The sequence below is a fragment of the Crassostrea angulata genome, chromosome 10, assembly GCF_025612915.1.
Source record: "Crassostrea angulata isolate pt1a10 chromosome 10, ASM2561291v2, whole genome shotgun sequence".
NCBI lineage: Eukaryota > Metazoa > Mollusca > Bivalvia > Ostreida > Ostreidae > Magallana > Magallana angulata.
The window spans coordinates 47945671-47970786 of record NC_069120.1 but is presented as its reverse complement, the minus strand read 5'-3'; the positions used below and the strand labels follow the sequence as shown (position 1 = coordinate 47970786).

At 33.5% G+C, this 25116-nt stretch overlaps 3 protein-coding genes and 1 long non-coding RNA gene across 4 annotated transcripts; 3 read left to right on the top strand and 1 right to left on the bottom strand.

Annotated features, from left to right (window-relative positions):
* The first annotated feature begins 516 nt into the window (after positions 1 to 516).
* LOC128166366 (uncharacterized) lies at positions 517 to 2814 on the top strand. The gene is made up of 3 exons (XR_008241151.1): positions 517 to 828; positions 1020 to 1275; positions 1434 to 2814. It is a non-coding gene; the product is annotated as an uncharacterized LOC128166366 (long non-coding RNA).
* A 1126-nt stretch (positions 2815 to 3940) lies between these two features.
* LOC128166364 (dynein axonemal light chain 4-like) lies at positions 3941 to 8009 on the top strand. The gene is made up of 3 exons (XM_052831476.1): positions 3941 to 4064; positions 6360 to 6443; positions 7307 to 8009. Exons 1-3 carry the CDS (start codon positions 3996 to 3998, stop codon positions 7469 to 7471), a joined length of 318 nt encoding a protein of 105 aa, XP_052687436.1. The 5' UTR covers positions 3941 to 3995; the 3' UTR covers positions 7472 to 8009.
* LOC128166363 (26S proteasome non-ATPase regulatory subunit 10-like) lies at positions 7623 to 11926 on the bottom strand. Its single transcript, XM_052831475.1, has 6 exons — positions 11786 to 11926; positions 11075 to 11173; positions 10783 to 10929; positions 9888 to 10054; positions 9356 to 9437; positions 7623 to 9024 (listed from the first exon to the last, which is right to left on the bottom strand). Exons 1-6 carry the CDS (start codon positions 11894 to 11896, stop codon positions 8956 to 8958), a joined length of 675 nt encoding a protein of 224 aa, XP_052687435.1. The 5' UTR covers positions 11897 to 11926; the 3' UTR covers positions 7623 to 8955.
* Positions 11927 to 11982: 56 nt separating this feature from the next.
* On the top strand, positions 11983 to 18645 carry LOC128166355 (uncharacterized). Its single transcript, XM_052831466.1, has 2 exons — positions 11983 to 12160; positions 12248 to 18645. The coding sequence occupies exon 2, from the start codon at positions 12387 to 12389 to the stop codon at positions 15141 to 15143; it is 2757 nt and encodes a 918-aa protein (XP_052687426.1). The 5' UTR covers positions 11983 to 12160; positions 12248 to 12386; the 3' UTR covers positions 15144 to 18645.
* Positions 18646 to 25116: the final 6471 nt, after the last annotated feature.

Genomic DNA, 25116 nt, shown 5'->3' with positions numbered 1-25116 from the left:
TGTCAAAGTTAAACGTATTATTTCTCACTGCCCGTTTCCCCCTTACCATCATTAAATATTCCGCCTTAACCTAGCTAATTGACAATTCTTCGCAGGTTATAATATAAAATTTACGGCTAAAACTTTGGCCAAATCGTGTTAAAGGCGCACAACAGTTCATTTTCTGTTCTATAAATAGCTCATTCTTATAAACTGTCTGTTGCTTTCACTCAATAAACTTTAATTTTTTCTTCAAATTGTTTAATTTTGTAACCTTAAATTCAAATTGATAATCCGATGACACTATCAAACAGGTTATATATGTATGTTCTACACACAGGCTGGTTAATTTTATCTTGACCTCAATACACAGGCTGCTGTATTGCAGAGGGACGTCAACAGGGAAAATCTTTTTTTTCTATCACAATTTTAAACATGTACATACTATTTTAGCCGCAATGTTTAATTAATATAAAGACAGGAATGAGTTATGAACACGCTAGCATATCTATTGTACTTTTAAGCTGCTGCTAAAAATTGTTTTACTATGGCCATCAAGCACTTGTAAACATAAAATCAGCGTTACCCCTTATCATATTTCTGGCCTCAGAGGATCGCGCTTTGTGAGTTTTGAATTTGGCAACAACGGCCATGCCTAACTTTCCTGATCATCTTTGTGGTACAAAATTTAGACATGTGTAAACCGTTATGAGGATTATTTTGGGGGGAAATACAGTGAAACTTATTTACAGCAATTTGATGTAAACCAAGTCTGATGGAGTTGAGCAAAGTGTGCGCGTTATGTGGACTAAGGGCATGAACACAGGAACCTTAATGTTAATATCGAAAGTAAGTCAATATAAATTTTAATTATGATCATGACTTTATCAATAATAGTTCTAAAGTACAGTCTAAAATTGTGCTAATTGTATGTGAAGAAAAAATAAGTTTAAACTAAGAAATTCTTCATTTAAAAGATATTAGACAGTGCGTAAATGTCACACAATGTATAAACTATAGAAATCCCTTCATTCCTTTAGATTTGAAAGCTGTTGAAAACAACTGACATTATGCTAAACAATTAAAAAACAAGGAAAGCAACAATACCAACAAGTCACTGGGAGGGTGGCAAGTTGCCTTCTTATATGTAAGCTGTCCTAGTATGAGCATTGAGAAACAGCCTGATAAAAATAACAACTAGCTCAAAAGCAGAAGGACAATGGACATGGGAGACTAAAAAGTAGAATGTCAGCCATACCATTTACATGAACCCTACCAAAATCAAAGTTTTGAAAGGTAAGGATTGGATCTCTTTTTATTTGTTCACATTGTTGAAAGGTATTCTTTATAATCATGATAATAACAAAAAGGTATATATGTATATTGATATATTTATATTTGATCGAGTGTTTGGTTATAAGTAATACTTTATCAAATTACATGTATTTTTTCAGAATATGTGAGAGAAGTATTTTTAGTAATGCAATTACCGAAAAGATTCAAGGAAGATCTGAGCTACTCTAGAAACTTTTCAAGGAACTACCTGTACACAAGAGTGAAAACGTGGACTGTAAATCAAAAAGTTTAACTTATTATATTAAGTAGAAGACAAACATTAGGAAAATAAAAAGATATTCTGGATGTGATATCTGTATTATGATGTGTTTAAAAAGGGAAATACACAGGAATTATGTTGTAAGTCTGGCCACTAATTTATAAATGAAATGAAGGCAATGATTCCACCCCATCCGGTGCTAATTTAAAAGGACTTAGTCATTGGATTCAAAAGCATAAATCATCAGAAGTGTTCATCTTTACCCTAAAGCGGATTCGGACGCAACCTTTTATTAAGGCGGATTCCACCTTATACTAAGGCGGATTCCACCTTATATTTAGGTGGATTCCACCTTATTTTAGGGCGGAATCTTGCATATTCCGCCTTATATTAAGGCGGATTTCAATTTATCATAAGGTGGATTCCACCTAAGATTAAGGCGGATTCCTTTTTTGTTTTAAGGCGGATTCCTTTTTGTTTTAAGGCGGATTTTTATTACCCGGAATACGCTTAATCTCATTTAAATATTTCGAGCCATATACCGCCCGGAATCCACCTGGACTCCACCCTGAATCTGTGATATTAGTTATACATTCAGAGGAATGAAAGACGGAATCCGCCTTTCAAATTTCGCCTACATTCCGCCTTAAGTCAGGGTGGAATTTTTCGTACGGGCATCATGAATTGCTGACGTCATTACAGTACGCATTTACATCATCAATCAAAGCAGAAGATTTTACCCACCCTCTATAACTAGCATTTTCGGTTATTGAATGTAAAATGTTTCATATAATTGTGATTTTGTTACACCTTTTCTGCTGTTAGATTTGTTGTATTTACAGGTTGTGTTGCTTTTGATCTTGCTGAGTAAATGTACTGTCTTCATCAATCCCATCGTCATGGCCGTTTTTTCGCATCTTCTTCACAAAAGTCTAAGACGACTCAAAGTGTGGATGCGGCTTTTAGGCTTACCAGTAGTATCATTGGACTTGGTTATAACTAATATGTGCTTATCTTGACAGTATGTAATTGTGAACATCTGTTCTCAGGGTTCACCATTTTTGCATTTTTAGGGATGCCATACAAGGCTATATATTGATGCCTCGGCTCCCTCACTTAAACGGCCATGGCCCATTCAGCCAATAAAAAGAATTCAGTATGAACTAGCTATTTCTTCTTTTTTATTATTTATTGGGTTTACTGGCACTCCCTTATTTTAACTTTCATCTTTGATAATATCCAGTAGATGAAATCTTTGGTACAGGCACGATGAAGGGATAACGGATAATTGACACAATTTGAATACGCCACAACCAAAATTATCACCTCATAATACTCATAAAATGATTCATTATTCCTTAAATAAAAGATAACATTAACTTTGAGTACATCTGCTTTGTTTGAATATGAATTTGCTCAGCAGCTCGTTAGTACGTATCACTATGCGTAATCTAGAGACAGCCCGAGACTAATCCCATGGTGTCCCACAATATCTGATACCATTTACTCCGTGAATAACTTTTAATTACATTTATTTATTAAAAAATCAAATGCATTTTTATTAATGTATATGGTATAAATTTTAATAAAATTCGTAAGTTTTTGACAAGTTTGGCCTTATTTATAAAATCACAACAAATGAGAGTGCTTCAAACAACGTCCACCACGTCAAGTCGATAATTAAAGCTATTCCTGACAGTCACTATACAGATCCCATCTTCTCACATTTTAAAAGATCTGTTGCTTGTTGAGTCGCTTTTTCCCAGGGTGTTCTTTTGCATAATTTTTACAACCATATCTGGAGTCTGTGTTTGATAATACAATTTTAAAACGGAAAATGCCTGCTCTCTCGTCCGATTTATCTTCACTGAAATTTAATTCAACCAAAGAAATGTGATGCAACTTTGTGACATCTTACGTTAAATAAAAGCACATTTTTCTCCCCAACTTTTTTGTGAAAAATTAAAACTTTTTACTAGCTTTTTATTTTGAGTCAAAATTTACAAGTTTTGGCCAAATATTATTTTATTTATAAGAATTTCAAATGGTATCAGATATTCTTGGACACCTTGTATGTACATGCACATTGTACAATCTGTCATGTATATACAATGAGATCAATAATATACCTTGATTACAGGATAGATCGAAGCATGCTGTGTACTACAAAGCACTTTTAAAATTCACACACTTTGAAAAAAATTAAATTCAAAGTGGTATTATTTGGTCCAAAATGAAACGCACTTTAATTTTTTTTAAAAATAAACCTTTTAAACTTTTAGACAGGCGGCTTAATGCTATCCGGAATCCTCTGTTCCGTGTTGACCGATTTTGCCCACAAAACCGGAGGTTGTGTTTTGACTTCTGCGCATGCGGCCAGGTACTTGGTAACGGATTGTCTGTCCCGTCTGTGAAAGCCGAGAAGTATTTTGAAAACCAAAATCTCAAAGAAAGAAAGAAAATGGCAGAACAAGAGGAACAGAAAAAGGAACCCGACTCCAAGAGAGTTCACACATATCCATTAATCAGAGTAAGCATAATGGAACTGAAATTCTTGGCATTTTTAGAAATGCTAACGATTTATTTATGTTTGCATCAAACAAAACTTCCCACAATAGTTTTTAATTTAATTAAAATGATTGATTGTTTTTAATTGTTTGTCAGTTAAACTTATAACAGCCTATAATATATGCTTAAGACTAAGAGTCTTCAACCTCATTCGATGTTATTTTCTCTTTAACCTGCTGACATTCAAGGAATTGTGAGTTGTTAATTGTTAATGAACAAACTTACTGTGAGGGCAATGCAATAACTATTTCCAGAGATATTTACATTTGAAAAGTTGCTAATAAGAGAGATTTTGTCCCGATATTCAGTAAATGCGAGGCGGTAGTTTTTAATTAAGCAAGATATAGTCAAAATAAGCAAAAGCCCTGATCAAGCTTCTTTTTCTTGTTCTTGAGGTGCATAGATAGGCTCTTCATAGAGCATTAATGACCAAACTCAGCTTTCTCACATAGTAAGCAAATTCATAGTTAGGATTATTCTGTGGCATTATTTCTTGCTAAGTAATAACGTAGGAGAATTAGCCTAAGACAGTCAAAACCGGCCAGTGTACTCATCATGATATAATCACGCCAATAAGAATTTATTTGTTTGAGATGCAAAATTTTATTTTTTCTTAATATGGACAATTTCTTAACGAAAATAGAAACTTTTAGGGGGTGAAGATTAAGAGAATTCTAATGTGGCCAGTATATAGTTGCTGTGCCATGTACGTATACAGGGCTCATTAGTTGTAACATTTGCAGATGAAGTTACAGCTGAAAAACAAATTTTATGTTTGTTACCAAGATGTTATTTTTCTTGAAATGTGTTTTCCTGCATGCATCCATTTTTGCCAAGAAATTCTTGGCAAAAATGCATACATGCAGGAAAAAACTCATTATGTTTCCTTTGTTTCAAGCATATATACACATGTAAAGCAATCATTTAATGGACTTTATTTTAAGGACTGATATAATATAATACTAACAGTACTGAAGTTTTCAAGTCAACAATATTTGATCTTTATTCAACACTGTTTAGGACAAGTGAGGTTGAAGTTCGGACAAGTAAATATGTCTTAGTCATTTTTCTGAATGGACAAGTAGGGGAAAAAGAAATGTAGAGCCAAAATTTAAATGAGCAACAAAGGAAAATTAAATAGCAAAAAAAAAATATAAAATAATATCAAAGTACTGAAGAACTGACGGGAGTTGATTTTGTCGATGTTTATTTATTTTAAAATCAATTATATGTTATATTTTGCATGACAAGTACATGTAGTTTCTAATTTGAATTACGCACATTTTTATAATATGAATTTTTGGACTTTTTCGACAAGAATGTTGAGAAACCCCCATATGACTCATGTTAAATAATATTTAAAGATAAAATTAATTCAATCAAACTATGTATCAGTAACAGAAACATTTCTCGAAAATTATACGGATCCATGAAATATTGAACTCTAGTCTCGTTCAACCAAATGCTCGGCTGACACCGTAAATCTCTGACGAGGCTTTACGGAGACAGCCAAGCGTCAAGTTGAACGAGACTATATTGAAGTCTGGCGTAGGAATACATACGACTACAAAATATATTTAAATTGTTCGTACCATTTAAAATCAGACTATTTTCAAGGTATTTATAAATAAGTTTCCTTGAAAAACAATGCTTTAGCATACACTACATCGAATTTATCAATTATTTTCAAGAACTAAGTCTTAATTGTCAGCAGCAGTGATTTGTGCTGAGGTCCAAACACTGTTTTACTTTCGGTTTGTCTAGGTAACTGCATAGGAGAGTTGTTTAAAATCAACTACCAAAAATCATTGTTTAGGTTGTCTAGAATGAAAAACCGATAACAGGTTTATTTGTCATATAGTTTTGCATAAAAAAAATACACAGAGGTATTATGAATATGCATGTTTGCAATGGAATGTCTCATTTTGTCTCTGATGATTGTATATGCATCAGGAACTTGATATCTCAAACCTTTTGAGAGGAAATATAGATCCCCCATAAATGGGGCCATAATGAAATACTGCATTACAAGTTGTCAGATCTTGTGGTGTTGTTATGCTTTTGATATGTTTAGGTTCTTTTTAGTTTCTAAATCAAAAGCAAATAAGCATTTAGATATTGTATGCTTATTACAGTTACTTATAAGTTTATGATTTAATTTACCTATGTCAGTATTATGCCAGCAATAGTGCTTATTGGTCAACTTATTTAATATACATACATGTTCTGGTATATATATAAATATAATATTTTTTAGCACTCTGACATGAATGATGAAATGAAAACAGAAGCCATGGAGTTGTGTGTTACAGCATGTGAAAAGTTTTCATCAAATAATGAGGTAAAGTATATAAATGTTGAAAATTGTGATGCAACCTGATAGATATACAGTACCGATCAGACCCAACCTAACAGAAAGTAAACCACAACTAAACCCTGGGTTTACTTTCTGGGTATAGTCTGGGTTTAATTACTCTGGGTTTACTAGAGTGGACCCAGAGTAAACCCAAAGTAAACCAAGATTGGACACAGAGAGTACACCCTGTCAGAAATATACCTCTGAAAGCAGACGCTAGCTGTGTATTCGGAATATACAAGGGGCAGGAATTACAGGCAGTAGCTAGGATGGTAAGATAAAATACGGGTCTATTCCACACTTCAGTGCGTACAGTTAACCTCAATTACAATTCCCATGTAAACCCAAAGTAAACCCCAAATGGACCCAAATTTTCAAAAAGTAAACCCAGAGTAAACCCCAAAAGTAAACCCGGGGTTTAGTTGGGGTTTACTCTGGTGTTAGGTTGGGTCTGGTCGGTACTGTATTTTAATTAATTACTGTATGAATGCAATATCATTTTCATTACACTGGTAGATTATTGGGATATAATAAATGATTTGAGTAGGCTATGCCTCAATATAAATTGAAGTACATGTAGATTTGATCACATGTATAACAGCTGCATGTTATATTTTAATTATGAAGCTTTTATACTGTGTTAGCTCATCAACCATAACTGTTAACAGCGACAAATTTTTATTAATTAGAGTAAGGTACTAACGTGTTAGAAAAATTTTGTAAATCTATAATTTAAATTTCCATAAGAGAACATTTAGCTGTGTGGAAGTGATTACATATTTCTAAGATATAAAGAGAAAAAAATTTCTATTCTTCAGAGGATGAATTTTTTTTTTTTCTAATTTCAGAATGCAGCTCGTATGATAAAGGAAACGATGGATAAAAAGTTTGGTGCTTCTTGGCATGCAGTTGTTGGAGAGGGCTATGGTTTCGAAATTACACATGAAGTGAAAAACTTACTTTATATGTTTTTTGGAGGAAATATGGCCATTATTGTATGGAAGTGTTCTTGAACAGCCTATTTCTTGATTTATTTATTCATCTTCATTTTGCTTTGTCAATGAGCTACATTCCTTTTGACATGCTAAGTTAACAGTGACAGAAGACATTGTGATAAATGCGAACAACCAAGTTTATACAAACTGTGCCGTACATCTCTGTACCCTTTATTTGCCTTTTTTCTTTTTACAGTTTTATTTTTAACAGTTTTGTTGCCTTAAAATCAGATACTGAATATTCATAGTCTTTCCTTCTTTTTATGTTTTGTATTGATTTAACAGTGCCAATTGAAATGTATTTAAGATGCATGAGCACATGTAAAATTTTATTCTTATTTCAGAGATCACAATTTCCTATATTATACATATTAGTGCATTGTATGTGTAAACGCCTTATGATAAAATTCTGGGATTTGATTTTAACAAATAGTGTATGTATGTACAAATGTACATGTACAGTTTACTTATGCAGGCCCTTGTCCAAAATATTTTATTCTAACATGTCTGTAAATATGTATAGGGAAAAAAATAAATTGATTATTTAAAGTTTTAAGTCATGATTTGTCTTTCTTTATTACAAACTTGGTGGCTTTTGCATGTGTTATTCATGTTAAACAGGTCTTCAATCTGCAGAATTAGAACAAATCGATAAGGAAATGAAATATAGTTCCATAGGAACATAAATATTTTATTCCTTCAGGTTCAAAAAGTAAAGATTATTTGTCTCTGTTGTATTATTTATTAATTTAATGGCATGAACATGTACATTGCCTAGATTAAAATTGCAATGCATAAATTTTGCACATAAATATGTACTTTGAGTTTTAAACTGGCCTGCAACATCTGAAGAAGTTTTGTCTCAATTAGTGGAAAGGGTTTGAAAATACTTCAAAATAGATATACATATATAAATAGTGTGCATTGTCAAATGTTATACCAGTGACCAAGCCCATAAACATGTATAATGAATGAATTGCTAAATTTTTTGCCATTTTTGCAAATGTACCCAATTAAAATTGTTACATCCAAATGAATGAAACAATGACTGTCAAGCAATTAATTGCAATATATTTTCAGAAGTAATGAAGTTTTAATTTGGAATATTTTAATTTTTAATACATGACATTTGATTAAATATAATGGTTTGAAAGATGCAATGTTCTTTCAATATGTTTTTCATATTATAAAGATCATTGGCTCATTTCATATCTGATTTTTTTTTATTCAAGTTGTTATTTACATGACTGTACATGAAACTCACGATATGAGTAAAAAAAAAGTAAGGACATATTATCCAACATTTGTTTCCAGCTGGGTACTTGAAAATAAGAAATTACACAAAATGAAATCATTTGAATCGTCTTATAGGAATTTGAACAGGACACTGCTTAGTACTGTCACATTATTAGCAATTGATGAACAGTCTTCTCCAGTTAAATGTCAATCAGATGTGACTGTGAAAAGTGTTTATACATGATGTTATACATTAAGGAAGAATGTCACGATACAGCATTCTGTAGGGACCTCTTCATACTGGGCGGTGCTAGATCTAGTGGCGATTTCTCATCCTACAATTAAATTAAAAGTTAAAAGATGAACCACCGATTTACGGATTCATAATATTTATAGATACACTTATTTTTAATGAAATCAATTTAATAATCCAATATTAGATATGGCTTTATTTCATTAAACCCTGCATATAAACTCATGTAGCAGAAGGATATCAATTAAACCCTGGATATTAACTCTTGTGACTGAAATATGTTAAACTCTGCATAATAAACTTGTGTAACTGTAACTTTAATTTGTGTAACCTTATTTCAATTTCGTTATCTACAATTTAACTTAAAATAACAGCTGGTATTCAATCTTTCTTCTAACTTAAAAGTACTGTACCTTATTGAGAAGTTCTACTTTTGCTCCATGTTGTATTAAAAGCCTGGCTACTTCCAACCTCTCTTCTTCACAAGCTAAGTGTCTGAAATTAAGATATAATGTATACAGGGAAATATTTGCCCCCATTTAATTTTTGCCCCTTTCGCCCTCGTTTTCAGAGGGCTAATTTAAGAGTGGGAAAATTCTAAGTTACAAATAATATCTCTGTTAACACAACCGCAACTGGGCGAATTTAAGACTGAGCGAAACCGATTGAAAGTGTAGAAGGGCAAAAATAACAAAGGGCGAAAATAACCTAGTATACAGTAGTGCATTAAGCCATTCTTATCTTTACAATACCAGGGTCTTTTATGTTAAAAATTTGGGAATGAGGTTTTATAGCTATGTATGCATTATTTCCCTACTTTCTATTTTATAACATTTATGAACTGTTCATTTTATTTCCTTTGTTGTAATGCAAGTCAAGTGTACATATCATGATTTTGCAAATACATGTACATGTAAACAGACTGTAAAAAGTAAAGACACATACAGTGGTGTGTTTCCCTCCACGTCTCTGTGATTTACATCCACAATATACTGGAGAAGCAGTTTCACCATCTTGGCCAGCCCCTTCGAGGCTGCTCTGTGTAGTGGTATATGTCCATACTGGTCAAAAACATTCACATCTGCACCATGTTCTAATAATTTTTCAGCAATCTGTAAAAGACCATATACCAGTACTTAATACAAATTATACTTTCACAAAATTAATTGTTTTGTATTATAGTGTTTTACATTTATGAACATCTAATTCAATTACGTGTATTTAACAACACAAATTAGTTTTCTGACTTAACATTTCATGATTTTGAGTTTCAAATGACTATACATTAAACAAAATGAGTAACGCATTTAAACTTAAAAAAAAAGGTTTATAATTGGTAGATTAATGGTTGGAAATCAGTAAATCAAAGCCGGCCAGCATATCCTTTTCACCACAGGTATTTGTCAATTTGTGACATTATTTGAATCAAACTGATGTGAATGGAAGCTAGCAGACCAGCATAGGAAAAGAACTGCCTGTCGTAAATTCTGTACAAAATGCATGCAAGCTCAGAGCCACCTTACTAGCACACAATCACCTAAGTTTAGTAAGTAAAGTCAATTCCAAGTTGTTGATACAATCAACACTTTCTGTTGGAGAGAATAGACTTCATTGGGTCTGTCTGAATGTATTTGCCAAAAAAAAAGAAAAAGACAAGAAATGCATGCAAACAGAGAAATTGAAAAGTTTGCTAACCGGTCAATGTCAGGTAGAGCTATTTAGTGAGGTGAGACTAAGCCTTTACACATTCATGGAGAGGTATCAACTATCAAACTGCATTTTACCACAAATGATTGCCTGCATAATGGTAGGTATATATACCGTGGATGTTTATGTTTACCTGATACCTGTCTTTGGAGGCTGCATAATGAAGAGAGCACTGTCCTGTGTTGTTGACAGCATTCACCTGTGCCCCTTTAGCAAGGAGAAAGGAGACAACTTGCTCATGTCCTGCTGAAGCAGCAATCATTAAAGGTGTCCAGTTTGACTGCAACACAGCATAGAAATTACATGTAAATAGAGTAAATCAAAAGATAATATACATGTACATATATTACCAGAGTTACCACTCTATTAAACCCTAGCTCCCTATCTATAAATCATATACATGTACATGTATCTATGTGAAATACCTCATCTCGAGCATCCACAGGGACATTTATGCCGAGGAGATAATCAACAACATCAACTTTCCCCGTTGATGATGCCCAATGCAATGGCATTCTGCATGTCTACAATAGACAAATAAACAAATAATTAATCTAATTCATGATCAATTCCTTAACCTTAAATAAGCTTTCGATAGCATGTGTTATATTGTATATCTCATTGACACTCAAATGTCTAATACTGACATGAAACCAATTCTCATTTAGTACCAGCAGAGACATATGTAGGGGGGACAGTAGCAGTTAGTAAATACATCCCTGTCGCCCAGGTATAAGTTGTTACGTCATTTTTTCACATGAATATATAATTTAAAGTGTTGATTGATAAAATGACATAAATGACATACATGTACTGTACCGGTATTAACAATGCATGAACGAGAAATGGTTTTTGGCAAGAATTGGTGGTATGCCTGCATCATGTGCATGTACTTTAACATGTTTCATATTCTCTCTCTCTCTCTCTCTCTCTCTCTCTCTCTCTCTCTCTCTCTCTCTCTTCAGAAAGCATATTCCTTTTCTTCACTATAACTGAGTAATACACTGCATGCACTAATGATAGCTATGGGCTGATAGATACATGCATGACAATGCACATTTGAAAACAACTCTTGTGGTGAAAGTCTAAAAAACGATGTCCGAAAAATTCGAAAAAATATAAGCATACAAACATACTTCATCAGTTTTTGTGGCAAGACTTCTATCCTCTTTGATTTTCATTTGCAACATCGGTAAATTTCCATCGTAGGCCATCTTGCAGACATCGTTTGGATCGGTGAGAGCCATGTTGCTTGTTTTAACATCGGGTTCAAACTACTATTTAGACAACAAAGAAGGATTCACTTTGAATGTATCAAATTTGTGTTTTTGTTGTGTCAATATATCAATTAGATCTAGTAATGATAGCAGCCTACATAGTACAAATTCTAGAAGCACCCTGTTAAATTATTAATAGTATGCATCGGGATCGGAAATCAGATATTACAACTAAAAAGAAAAAATGTTTACCTACCTTACAGCCCTTGCAGACATGACAAAGACCGTCGACAGGTGATTATTTAAGATACAATCGCATCAGTTGGTGAATTGTAACATTCTTTACGTCTTTTTCTAAAATCAAAACATTATATTTCATAGATTACGCCTTCATCGTGTTCACTGATATGGAATATGGAGGACAACAAACAAGATGTCTTGACAAAGTGATATGAAAGTTTCAGCTGGAATTTATGTCTCCACCTCTGCTTGTTTAAATTGAGAGTCTTACTGGTCAATTATGTCTCTCAGAGTCCATTTGCTTTTCAACCTTCCACAGTATCCCATTACTGGGATCTCAATATTCTTAATTTTTGTTGGTGTCTGTAGCATAGCAGCAACTGTGTTTGGCTTTATTGAGGTGATATGGGGAAGCTATATTGCCACAGGTGCGTGGGGAGGAGGAATGGCTATCATCACTGGTCTATATGGAGCAGGAGCTGCATACAGCAAGGGTGTGTGTAGTGTCACGTCCTTCACAGTTGTTGCTTACTTCTGTTGTTTAGTCTCAATTGGTCAGGGGGTCATGTCTGCAGCTGGTCTGGAGTTTCGTAGTGGATTTTATCCAAATGTCAACTTGTATACTGGTATCAATGAAGGGCATACTAAAATTATCCATGCTATTCTTGTGGGAACAGCTGGATTACAGTTTATCCTTGCTTTGATACTAGCAATGATATGCACCAGACACATATGTATTGGGCGCAAAAAAGAAAAAGTTAATCAGAACACTGTATTGTATGGTTCCAGCCCATTTCAAAGGGGAAAAGAAAGAGCTAGCTCTTCTAGTCAAGCACCATTAGTTTCAGGATCAAACAGAAAGAAACCAAAGAAGAAAAAAGTTAAAAGAAAAGCTAAAGACCACAACACTCCCTCATCATCTGCTTGCATTCACCATCAAACTTTTACAGATTCCGAACAACGAGTTGTAGGAAGAAGATATGGAAATTTGCCTGTTGCAGGTGCTAACATTGTTGAAGCTCAAAATTTTAGCAGAAATAATAGCCGAAACTCCTCAGTCAGGGGTCACAGATCTTTTTCAAATGCTAATGAATCATTAAGGTCTTCAAGACGCAGGCAACGACCTCCTTTGCAGCTGCAGGGATCTCGTTATGACCAGGAAACACAAGGACTATTGGCCCAAGTACAAAACAAGTTAGCTCTGGAGTCTGGTGATACAGCTTTAGAACATCCTCCTTTTCCAGAAATAATTGTCCCTAGAGCTTCTGTGTCAGAATTTGATCTGTTGGAAGAAACACCCCAAAACCAAAGCAGTAGACCTCAGAATGTTTCCCCAAATTTTATACCGATCAGAGACACATTAAGTGACCCACTGTCAATTGAGGATGATGATGAACTTCCACCTTATGAGGAAAATCCTGGGACAAATGAAGAAAGATTGCATTACCCTGAATCAATCAGTAGAACTAATACTGATGAGGATATTCAAAATCTTGATAACTTTGACAGACACAGTGATACACTAACATTCAATTCTGACTTGCACTCATCAGCTACTTTTCATTCAGAAGAGAGATCAAACACAGGAAATGTAAGACCTGTGTCATATTTTGAGGAACCCCAAAACATGATAAAAAGAGAACGGAGTCACACACTGGGAAGTGTACCTGTTCCACAGATATCTCTGCTTAATCCAGCCAGACAGGATATTTTCTTGGGTGAGCAGGATCCTCAAGGTGTATCTTACTGTGAATTTTCAAGACAAAGTGACAAAATTATAACCCAAAAGAAACCAAAGCACTATGATGACACAAAATACAGTGCAGAGAGAGCTCTGCAGAGAGAAAATTCATTGAAAAGTGCAAGAAAATCCAATGGAGAATCTGAAATTAAAAATGACTTTTGCTTTTCGTCACCATTTTTTAACAATGAAATTGATCCACGTCGCCTCTCAAAAGTCTCCACGGTTTCTTTGCCTGCAGGCTTTGCCCCACCAAAACCTCCCAGGATTTTTACTGTAGAAATGAGTTCCTTACAATCTCCACTTAATGAAAGCCAAGAAATAGTAAAACCTGTGGAGAAAAAGATAGAGCATCCTTCAATTGACTTGAGTCAAGTTGTTCTCCGAAGAAAGAAACCTATCATAAGATCATATACAGATGATGTTACAAGAGCAACACCATCCTCATCTAAGGACTCAGATGAAAAAAATCAAGGTTTCAATTTTGATTCCATGACACCACTTAGTGTAAAGACATCTCAAACTGATGATCATTATTCTTCATTTTCAAAAACAAAACCATATGCTCAATCATCCCCTAAACTGAAAGCTTTGGAAAAGTTGACACTGCCAACGATATCGCCTTGTCTGTCGCCTATTCCTAGGACTGCACCACTGGAAGAGGAGAGTTCTTTTTCAGAGAATGTCAGGAGAGAGGATAGGAGTTCTGATGACATGAATGTCAAAAAGCCAGTGGAAAAGAAAAGAACAAAACTGGATGTGAAGAGGAAAGATCCCCATCCCTTGTCCCTATTGCCATACCTAACCAAATCAGTTTCAGAATTTCCAAATGACAATAGTATTGCTGGTTTGGAAAACCAAAAGAAAGCATCTTTTCCCAACAAACATAGTGATGTGGAGAACCACCAATTTAGACAAACCTTTAATGAAGACTCAGATGAAGAATTAAAGAAATTTCTTGGAATAAAGTGCAATAGTAAAAGCATTCATTCAGACAAAGAAGCGTCTACTGAAAATGACCATATTCAGCAAATTGCATACAATGAGAGGCTTAAAGCAAAACATTCTGAAACTCATTACCAACCACCTGTCTCCAAACCAGTGTCTAGTCAAAAGAGCAGAGTACAAAATAATTCTAGAATTCCATCCGAAATGGAATCTGGACAAACATCTGGATCCTCTGCTACAGGGGCTCCATCCCCAGGGTGTGGAAATCCCAGAAACAACGAGACTGCTGACCAGCGGAACCAGACTTCAGGGGCCAGAAATAAACCTATCTATAGCATTCTGCTGTGATACATGTATTGTGCTTGATTTCAGCCCCCATTCTCAGTAGAATTGTATCTGATTGAAATCTTCAAATGTGTTAATAATGTATAATTATTATGCATGACCATGCATATCTTTGATGACAGAGAAAACAAATTGCTCAGTTTGAGACTAAATAAAGCTTGTATAGAACCCTTTTTGTTACTGCATGATCTCAAAGGTGCAATATGGGATGTAAAATAGATTTATAATGTTTTTACTATAAATTTTTGTGCCTTTTTTTTTTTTTAGATTGCCATGTTTTATTGCATTAAGCATGTATAAACAGAGAGTAGATGTAGAAGTATCCTATAATTTCATTTTTGAATCCTCATCTGTTTTGTGTTCTGCAACAGGACTGTTGGCTAGCTATAAAGTGTTATAAATCCATTTAAGCATGAAACACATGGTGTCATGTTTGTATATCAGCTGTCATTGACATTATTATAATTTTGTAAACCAATGTCAAACAGTAACACACTGGGACCAAGGGGTGCCATTTGGACTCACACCTTACACTAAATGTATTATCAGTGTCTAACTATAATTGTGTATGAGGGTATCTCTGACTTTTGCAGAATAATTTGTAACCATATTTTTTATTTAAAAAAAGTTTTTATATACATGTACATGGTGCAATGATAAACTTTAAATTTTACATTCCAAAATGTGCTAATTATTATAGCTATTTAAATTGCATATACAAATATATGTATGTTGAATTTATTTTTTGATTTATAGATACATTCCTTCACCATATTATGCATATTTCAATAGCATGTAACGAAGTGTTTATATATGTAAATGAGTTGAACGAGAATCACAAACTTTATCGTTAAGCTATTATAATTTGTGACAGCTGACTCCCCATGTTATAATGAAAATACATGAAGGTTTATCATGTTACTTAATATATTAATATAAATGAAATGGCCAAATTAATTTTTTTTCCATAATAAATAATTCACTCTTACATGCATGTATGTGTCCCATTAAAGTTATCTACTCAAATATTCCAGTCAAGAATATAAACATTTTAATGATATAATTAATAAAATAAAATTAATAAAATAAATATATATGAATACCCACCAGAATTTTTTCAAAAGTCTTGAGCAACAACTTTGCTCTTCATGGAACATGAGAGAATTACATGTACTAAAAAAATTATATGATTAAAATTAGTGACTATTCATTACTGCAACTAGAGCTTTCACATTATTTTCTTGTACAGATATGAAGTTACATATATATGAATCTCAATCTGATTAAAATCACTGATCCTCGATGCTCCCGTTTTAATGATATGTCGCCTCTTAGCGACATATCATTAAAACGGAAGCATCGAGGATCTGATTTTAATCAGATTGACATAAATCTATAAGGGTTGTTAACGTTGATTGAATCATATTAATGTAAATTTTGGATTTGTTTTTTATCTGTCGAGCATATTAATAATTTATTTTTATGTTGCAGAGTAATGTATATTTAGGTGGAATAACACATCATCACAAAATGGCTGACCTTTGATAAAAACGACATTTCATTTTATTTAAAAGATTTTATCAACAGCAACATGGAACCTATTCTGTAGTCAGATCGATAAAGTGTTGGACTTTTGATCCGTACATCTTGATTTCAAATCCTGCAGCTAGGTGTTTTGTTGAAACGTACTGATTTGAATTTTTTAGATATTTATTTTTTACTCCAAACTGCAAATTTTTCGCTTTTTTGGCATATCTACATTTTATTCATCATTATATAGCTTTCATAATCAAATAATTTACTTTAATTAAGTGACATTTTTATGTGTGTTATTCCACCTTAAAGAATTGTTTTCTGGGTTGTAAAAATGGCATTTCATAGTGCAATTGATGTGTGAAGACAGTAATAGCTAGTACAATGTACTGAACATTTTTCTCATGTTTACATTTTTCATTCACACACATTGGATTGTTACAGTATAGACTTGTTACAAAGGGAGGTTGTGGGATATCAATCAATCTCAGAGTTGCTTTTAGTTTATGTAGTTGTGAGGTGCAAAATCTCAAGAGTTTCTTAGTGAAGGTTGTGGAATATCATTAAAATATGCATGTAATTAGTTGCTTGCTGATTGTGTCAACTAAGTTTTTAAGGCAGTGATATATTGGCTTATTATTGATGATTTATGAAATGTTTAAAAAAGAGTAGATTTATTCCTTACTGATCATGATTGTCTTGAAATGCATTTTTAATTTTTTTTTTTTCTTTTATGCATAAACATGTATTTCAAGGAAATCATGTTATGGATATATATATATACAGCTGAACTTCTGTATCTCGAACACTGATATCTCGAATACAATGGATATGTCAAAGTGATTTGTAAGTCCCAACCACTCATACTTAAAGTATTTTACTGTTGTTATCTCAAATACTCAGATATCTCGATGTTTTAACCAGTCCTATTTAGTTTGAGATAACGAGGTTTGACTGTACATATGTATATATAAGTTTATAAGCCTTTCATGACCTCATGACTTTTCCTTGATTTTTCTATTTTAATTAATTCATAAACTTTTTTGGAAGGGTTAAAGAGTAGGGTTATCATATATTCATGATCTATGGAAAGACTTGCTAAATATGAATCATTGCTGGTTAATGTTATTGATATGTCTTATTTATTACTTACATGTTACAATTTAAGTTGAATGCTGGCATTTTTATGAATACAAATGTTAAAATTTTTTGCTGAATTAACATTAGAGCTACAGTATTAAAATTCTAGGTTGTTAACATAAATTTATTGTATGAAAATGATTTTTTTAAGGTGACATCGATCACTTCCTAATTAAATCCAAGGTACATTTACATTGTATGAATGGTTTGTTCTAATGTACATACTGTACAATCATGTTATATAAATTATTTCTTAACTTTAAATTTACTGTAAGAAATTGGTATAGGTAATATATTATTACATGTAGATTGAACTACTTGTATAGCAGGGCTGGAGGGATTGGGCTATATTAACTATCAATCTTTAGAAGAAGAGCTCTATACATGTAGAAAGATAAAGTAAAAAACGCTAAAATATTTTGAGTTTTCCTTTTCTGATCGAATGACAGTTTCAATACAGTGCACTCTACCATAAGGAGGGCGAATGGTTTTAAAAATTATACTGTTTACTGTACAGGGTTGCAGGGGCCAAACGAACCAGGGCACATCACTAAAAAGTTAGATTTCTTCCTCGATCAAAACAATCTTTACTAGTAGTCCTAATCCCAAGAGCACTTAAATTCTCTCACAGAAAAAAATTCACAATTACAGCTACCTTATAATAAAGAGGTTACTATCTGAATTGGTTGTGCTTTTTTAAGTTGTGATAAGACTTGAATTAATTCCAAACTGTCAATGTAACATTCCTGCCACTTTTATATTGTGTGTAACACTCTGAAAATTTGTTGGGTTGTTTTTTTTTTTGGCATTTAAATAAAGCATCAATGTTGATTTTGCGTGTCTCTTGCTTTTATGACTTTTATATAAGTGCTGGTTGAAAATTTAGCATACACTGTAACAAGAAATTGGAATAGGTTATAGCTCTATTTAAAGATAAAAGAGAAGTCGCTTAAATATTTTGAGTTTTTCTTTTTTGAATGACAGTTTATGGCTGAAAATATTTAAGCTTTTAATGTAGATTTGATGCCCATTTGTTGACCATCCAGTCTCTCCAAAGAAGATAGAATATTTTATTTTATATAAAGGTACAAAAACGCGTCGAGGGTAGGCGCAGTCGTATACTCGGAGAATCGAAATCTGAAACTACCTGCACTACTTTAAAATTATGGGTAAACCTACAGTTAATGATAAAGGAACATGCACGTAGCATCGGGGGGGGGGGGGGGGTCGACCTACATATCCATGTACACCAAATATCTTGCAAAAAAAACCACACACACACAAACCAACAAGGATTTAACGCAATGCGACGGAATATTATGTTTAGGACTAAAGTGTGTTTTGCTTATTTTCAAATTGTTTCATAATGAAAACGACAGCAAATTAGGAGTCATATATTACACATACACGGTATAAAATGGCTGTACTTTTTGGGAGTTGATTTTAATCAACTCTCCTATGCACTTACTCGGGCAAAGTGAAAGTGAAACAGTGTTTGGACCTAAGCACAAATCAATACCGCTGACAACACTTAGTTCTTGAAAATAATCGATAAATTCGATGCTATGTATTCTGGAGCATTGTTTTTCAAGAAAACATATTTATATATACTTTGGAAATAGACAGATTTTAAATAGTACGAACAGTTTATATATTTTTTAGAGTCGTATGTATTCCTACGCTAGAGTTCAATGTAATCTCGTTCAACCAGACGCTTGGCTGTCTCCGTTTATATCCGACAAAACAGAGTCTCTCTTGCTTGTCGGAGATAAACGGAGACAGCCGAGCGTTTGGTTGAACAATACAAGAGTACAATCTTGCCTGGAACCATACAATTTCTCAGAAATATTTCGATTACTGATATACTTCTTGCCATGCAAAATCACATATCGTTGATTTTGAATAAATAATAATCGATAAAATCAACTTCCGTCAGTACTTCAGTACTTTGATTGGAGAATGTTCACATCATAATTTGACTACCGGGGGTATTGTGTAGCAAAAACAGTACAAACTTTGATCAAATATAGATTTGAGAATGGAATAAAATATTCATCTGCCTCTGTTAAAACAAAAAAAATAGCAATTGCATTAAAAAAAACCATGCAGTTTGTGTATATTTCGTTCTCTTATCAATTAGGAGCAAGGAGGCGCATAGATAGGACGTGATTATGAGTCTGCGGCTGCTCCTTATTAAGTTACATGTACCTGTATAATTACTGGACATCTACATGCAAAGTTGTCAGCTCGCCAGGAATGATCTAAAGAATTCATTAAAAAGAATTAATTCGTAGTTTTTTTCACATTTTAAAATTCATCCTGGATAAGATATATTCTTGTGAACTAATTTTCATTGTTCATTTTTCCTAATGATCAAAAGTACATGTACTTGAAAAGTACTTCATAATTTTCAAGCAGTCATACAATTACTAGTAAGTACAGGTATTAATTACAAAGGCATATTAAATTATCAAAAATTCCAAAACAAGGTATTGGGACAAATTGTTTAGAATATAACACAATTACTGTATATACCATGCACATTTTCATCAGTGCACAGGTGTACATGTGTGGCACGCAAATTTCACAAAAAATCAGCTAATCAATAAAGTTTGAAAGTATATCTGTCGATAAACTGTTGTAAACTATGGTTTACGGACAGAAAACTAATCTATTATCATAGTTAACGACGATAACCTATGTTTCATATTTTCTATACCTTTCATGTTAAATACCGAAATCTGATTGGTTTAGACGCAGTTGATGATCCGTTCTATTACCCTCAGCGATAGCTAGCAACACACTTGGCTCGGGTAACACAACGAATTGTTACATGCACGTAAATAATGCGCATACGGTTCGTCGTAGAATCCACGTCAATTCTATATAAAAGCAGTAAATGTTTCTCTAAAATTTAGACATTCAGTATAATAAAATAAATAGCGCCTGTTCAGGAGGGTAACAGTTGAATTTGACACCACTTGAAAACAATTGTCAACCTCCCCTTCGCGTCGGTTGACAATGGTTTTCTCGGGGTGTCAATTTCAACTGTTACCCTCCCAAACAGTGCATGCTTGGGAGGGTATCAGTTGAAATTAACACCCAGAGGAAACTATATTGTCAACCTCCGCTTTGCGTCGCTTGACAATGGTTTTCTCGGGGTGTCAGTTTCAACTGTTACCCTCCCAAACAGGCACTATTTATATAATGTTAACCAGTCATGATAGTTAACGCGATCGTCTATGTTTCAGAAATGTAATACAATAATTAATATTAACACTGAAAACAACCATTAGCGTTTTCAAAACAAAGTTTATCTGGAACTATAATCAACAACTCTTAATCATAGCCAACGAATATGTGTGTAAATTATAGTTACAGATGAGGATCTATATTCATCCGCAAAATATATATTGTTAACGTTTATTTATAGACAGGAAAACTTAGATTTGCATTGATTTCGTAAACTATAGTTTACAACCGTTAAATATAGTTTTAGAGATGAAACTATTTAACGAATTATGAACTATATACGTGTATAGTTTACGGTTCGTCTATAAACCTGAAACTACATGTATGTGTCTAGTTCATATATATTTGTTAATTTTGCATGTCATACAGGTGACATGTCCGTCAGAAGCAAAATATTAGTTATATATGGGTCATCGTGCGAAGCTATAATACATGGCATATATTGTACCAACATGGGCAAATGATCAGTTAGGATCGATTCAGTCATTTAATTTACATGTACCTACTTGACTTTGATTGCTAGAAGTAAGGACTGCTGGTAAAACACCTTTTCTGAAAGAAAATTAGTTGCTGCGGTAAAAAGTGGGGGGAGGGGGGATGCTACGTGCCTGAACTTTGAAATTCATATATGTCTATATATAACGTTAGCCTTGATATATACATGCAAGTACGTACATGTATGTATACACTAAAAAGGTACCATATCAATAATATGCCTATTTGTACATTTATCATAATTAGTTAAACTGTGTAATAATTATTTAAAATGATACAGAAAACGTGTATTGTTTTTTCAAAATACCGGTATCGTTAAAGCTCTGAAATATTGAATGGGAATATTGAAAAAAAGTTTTGTGTACGGTGCATGGTGTGGAGAACGAGGGCTTGGGCGGGGGAAGGTGGGAGGCTAGCTGTATTTCTATTGTTTAAACCGTATGTAACTGTTACATGTTATATAAATACAATCATGCATGTATATGTTGCATTAACATGGGTTTGCATTGTTTTGAAAAAATTATAGCTCCAAAAATTCAGCGTTATAAATTAAATCATAATTATTAAGGTCTTCCGTTGGAAACGGAAGACCTTTCTATTATTGTGCGGGTTAAGATTTTTCTTATTTTTCTTTTTTTTTTTTTGTTTCCTAGACGCGAACTTTGAGGCTTCATATCTTGCTCATTTCTGAACGGTTTTTGCTCAAATTTGCAGGGCTAATGTACTTTACAAAACACTATCTTAAGCAATTCATAAAATTTAGAATTTTCTTTTCGTTAAAGAGTTATTCCCCTTTTAAATTTTTTTAGGGCCTTTTGTTTCCAGACAAAGGCTCCGAGACTATGATAGCAGGGAATGGGAATCCAACGAATTTGAATAGCAGAGACATTGTAGTGGTGCACATCGGTTTTTGTTTTTCGATTACTTTCCTTATTTAGAAAAAGGTAGGGGGTCAAAAAACAGGATTCAAAAAATTGCAAAAATTTAGACATATTTTCCTTTATATCTTTTAAACGAAAAATAATTTGTTAAAACATGTAGAATAAAAGTTGTGCAGAATACCAAGGGCTTTTATTTGACACCAATAAAAAAGGGCTGGACCCTTAAATTAAGGGCCAATAGCCCCTAAAAGTGTTTGCTTTATAACTCAAAAACGGTTAGGATTTTGATATGGTTGTCGCTGGAAAAGTTGTTTGTTGGGATCTCATAAAGGTCGTAACAATATTATTTTGTAAGTGATTTGTGTAGTATGAGTGTAAAAAGCTTTACATGTTGACATGTACCTGTTTTCATTTGACAAGTAAACGAAAGTCTTTGTGCGTACAACTGGCATAAAGTTGCCGCAGAAAGTATGCTGGTTTATACAGGAGGCAATAATTTATTAGAATATTTTTTTGTTGTTGGAGTACATGCCTTTTTTTTAGGAGTTTAAGTCATTGTTGCTAAGTTCTTATAGTGCACAATCATTAAAAACGGCAATTGGAAAACAAAACATTCTTTTTCTTTTCTAGTAAACCATAAAATATGGAATTAAAAAACTCTATGCATTACATTTTATTTATGAACTCCATGCATTTAAAATCTACCTTGAATCAGAGCTGTGTGTATGTGTACCATTACGTAAGTTCTCCCTCGCCCGCGGCCGAGAATATCGGTCACCATGCTCGCGGCTGGACTACCTAGCGGTCAGCGTTTATCTAATACACGAGAGCTGTGTCTCTCATATACATGTATCAGTTTATTTAGCCGCGAACTCAAGAATTGGTTTCGTTTTGATTACACATAATTTCTTATGGATTAAACGATTGGGTGTCAATTAAGAAATCGTTCAGTTAATTAATAAAGGCAATGTCATTCTCAATCTAAAGCAATAATAGACACAGATCAATTATGGGTTTTAAGTTTAAAATAAATAACTTCTATTTGATAGAGTATGTTCATTATACTGCAAACTTTTCAAATCTTCCTGGGTTCTGAGCTGTGCCTGTCTGTGCGTTGTACATGTACCTTTACGTAATATATCCTTCGCCCACGGCCGATGAGATCAGCCACGGCTGCACTACCTAGCGGTAATTAAGCGGTTATTTAATAGACAAGATTCTCACACCGCGACGCACACTTACATGCATATGAACGTGTTTGAGTTAATATAGCCGTAAAAACGGGAACTCATCTTGTATTTATTCAATTGAACATTTGAGTGTAAATGAATATTAATGAGCGATATTACTCCAAATCGTACACATCGTAAGACATAAATTAATGGTTAGTTAAATTTGTTAATGTAAAATATTTTAAACACTGTACAAATAATGTTTTAAATCACCCCCCCCCCCCCCCACACACACACACACACACAAATAGTAAAGCTTTAAATGGTGATCGTCCCTCGCACATGGCTGAGGAGAACCGGCGCGAGTGGACAAGTAATCCGCGGTCGGTTCGTGTTCTTCTACATGTACCTTATCACGCGTTCATGTTTCATATTTTGCACGGACACAACTACATTTTATTATGTTTTCAACTAGTATATTCGTTTAGGATGAAAAGAAAGATGAAAAGATAAATTCATTAAACTTGTACAGTTGATTAAGCATTGATTTATAGATAGCGTACAAGGTAGTTTAAAAATCAAATTATAATCAAAGTTCCATGTAACATGTTTGCGGTAGGTGCTAGCACGATAAAAAAAAATGTCCTTAATTGAGGCATTCGTTGATTTTTTTTTAAAAAAATTTTCACATGAATTTTAAACAACTTTAGATTAGATTCTATCGGTCACATATTAATCCCTTCTGTAGTTTTTCTATGTGGTCGTTCGTTTCTTTGTAGAAGCGAACTCATTGCTGCCCCCCCCCCCTCCCGTCCCGCTGACAGGAGTTCGCGCTGGATTTTTTTAATTGTCAAGATCTATCGAAAATCATTTTTGGTGGCTTCTTTTCATGTGTAACATTTTGTTTCACTTTCCTACCCGTTTGTTTATTCGGTCAGTCTGTGTAAATTCAATCGCCACGTGCGACCGAGAATCTTGTGTCGCTTCAGCGCACACAGCTCTGAACATATATAGCCCCAGGTCATCAATTGTTATATAATTGAGTAACAGTTGACATTGTGCTTTTACATAAAATAATAAATAATAAAATCATCCAGAAAAAAAGTTACCGTAACTCAATAGTCAATACCAAAGATAAAATCCGTATGATTGCAAACTGAAATCGGTTTTTCAGTATTCGGCGGGATTTGATTTTTCTGCTAACATTAGTATTTTTATTGGTTTCAGAGATTACGATGTAAAAACACAAACAGTAAATACACCTGATATTATTTACATTGATAATGTTGAAAAATATTTAAAATTAAATTAGTCACATTCGTAAGATAAAAATGTTCTACGAACAACCGATTATTTTTTCCTATGTCGTATCATTCGTAAATAAGTATGTTCTGTACATATATATACATGTACCTCAGAAAAAAATCAAATGATTACACAAAAAAGAAAGTTGTAATTAGTATTTCGGAATTTTTTTCTGAAAGTAATTTCACATTGTATTGA

Coding starts and splice junctions, on each gene's coding strand:
- LOC128166355 (XM_052831466.1), top strand. CDS start 12,387: ATGTCTCTCAGAGTCCATTTGCTTTTCAACCTTCCACAGTATCCCATT.
- LOC128166364 (XM_052831476.1), top strand. CDS start 3,996: ATGGCAGAACAAGAGGAACAGAAAAAGGAACCCGACTCCAAGAGAGTT. Junction 4,065..6,359: donor ACACATATCCATTAATCAGA/GTAAGCATAATG, acceptor AATATTTTTTAG/CACTCTGACATGAATGATGA. Junction 6,444..7,306: donor AGTTTTCATCAAATAATGAG/GTAAAGTATATA, acceptor TTCTAATTTCAG/AATGCAGCTCGTATGATAAA.
- LOC128166363 (XM_052831475.1), bottom strand. CDS start 11,896: ATGGCTCTCACCGATCCAAACGATGTCTGCAAGATGGCCTACGATGGA. Junction 11,174..11,785: donor TTGCCACAAAAACTGATGAA/GTATGTTTGTAT, acceptor TGTCTATTGTAG/ACATGCAGAATGCCATTGCA. Junction 10,055..10,782: donor CCTCCAAAGACAGGTATCAG/GTAAACATAAAC, acceptor GGTCTTTTACAG/ATTGCTGAAAAATTATTAGA.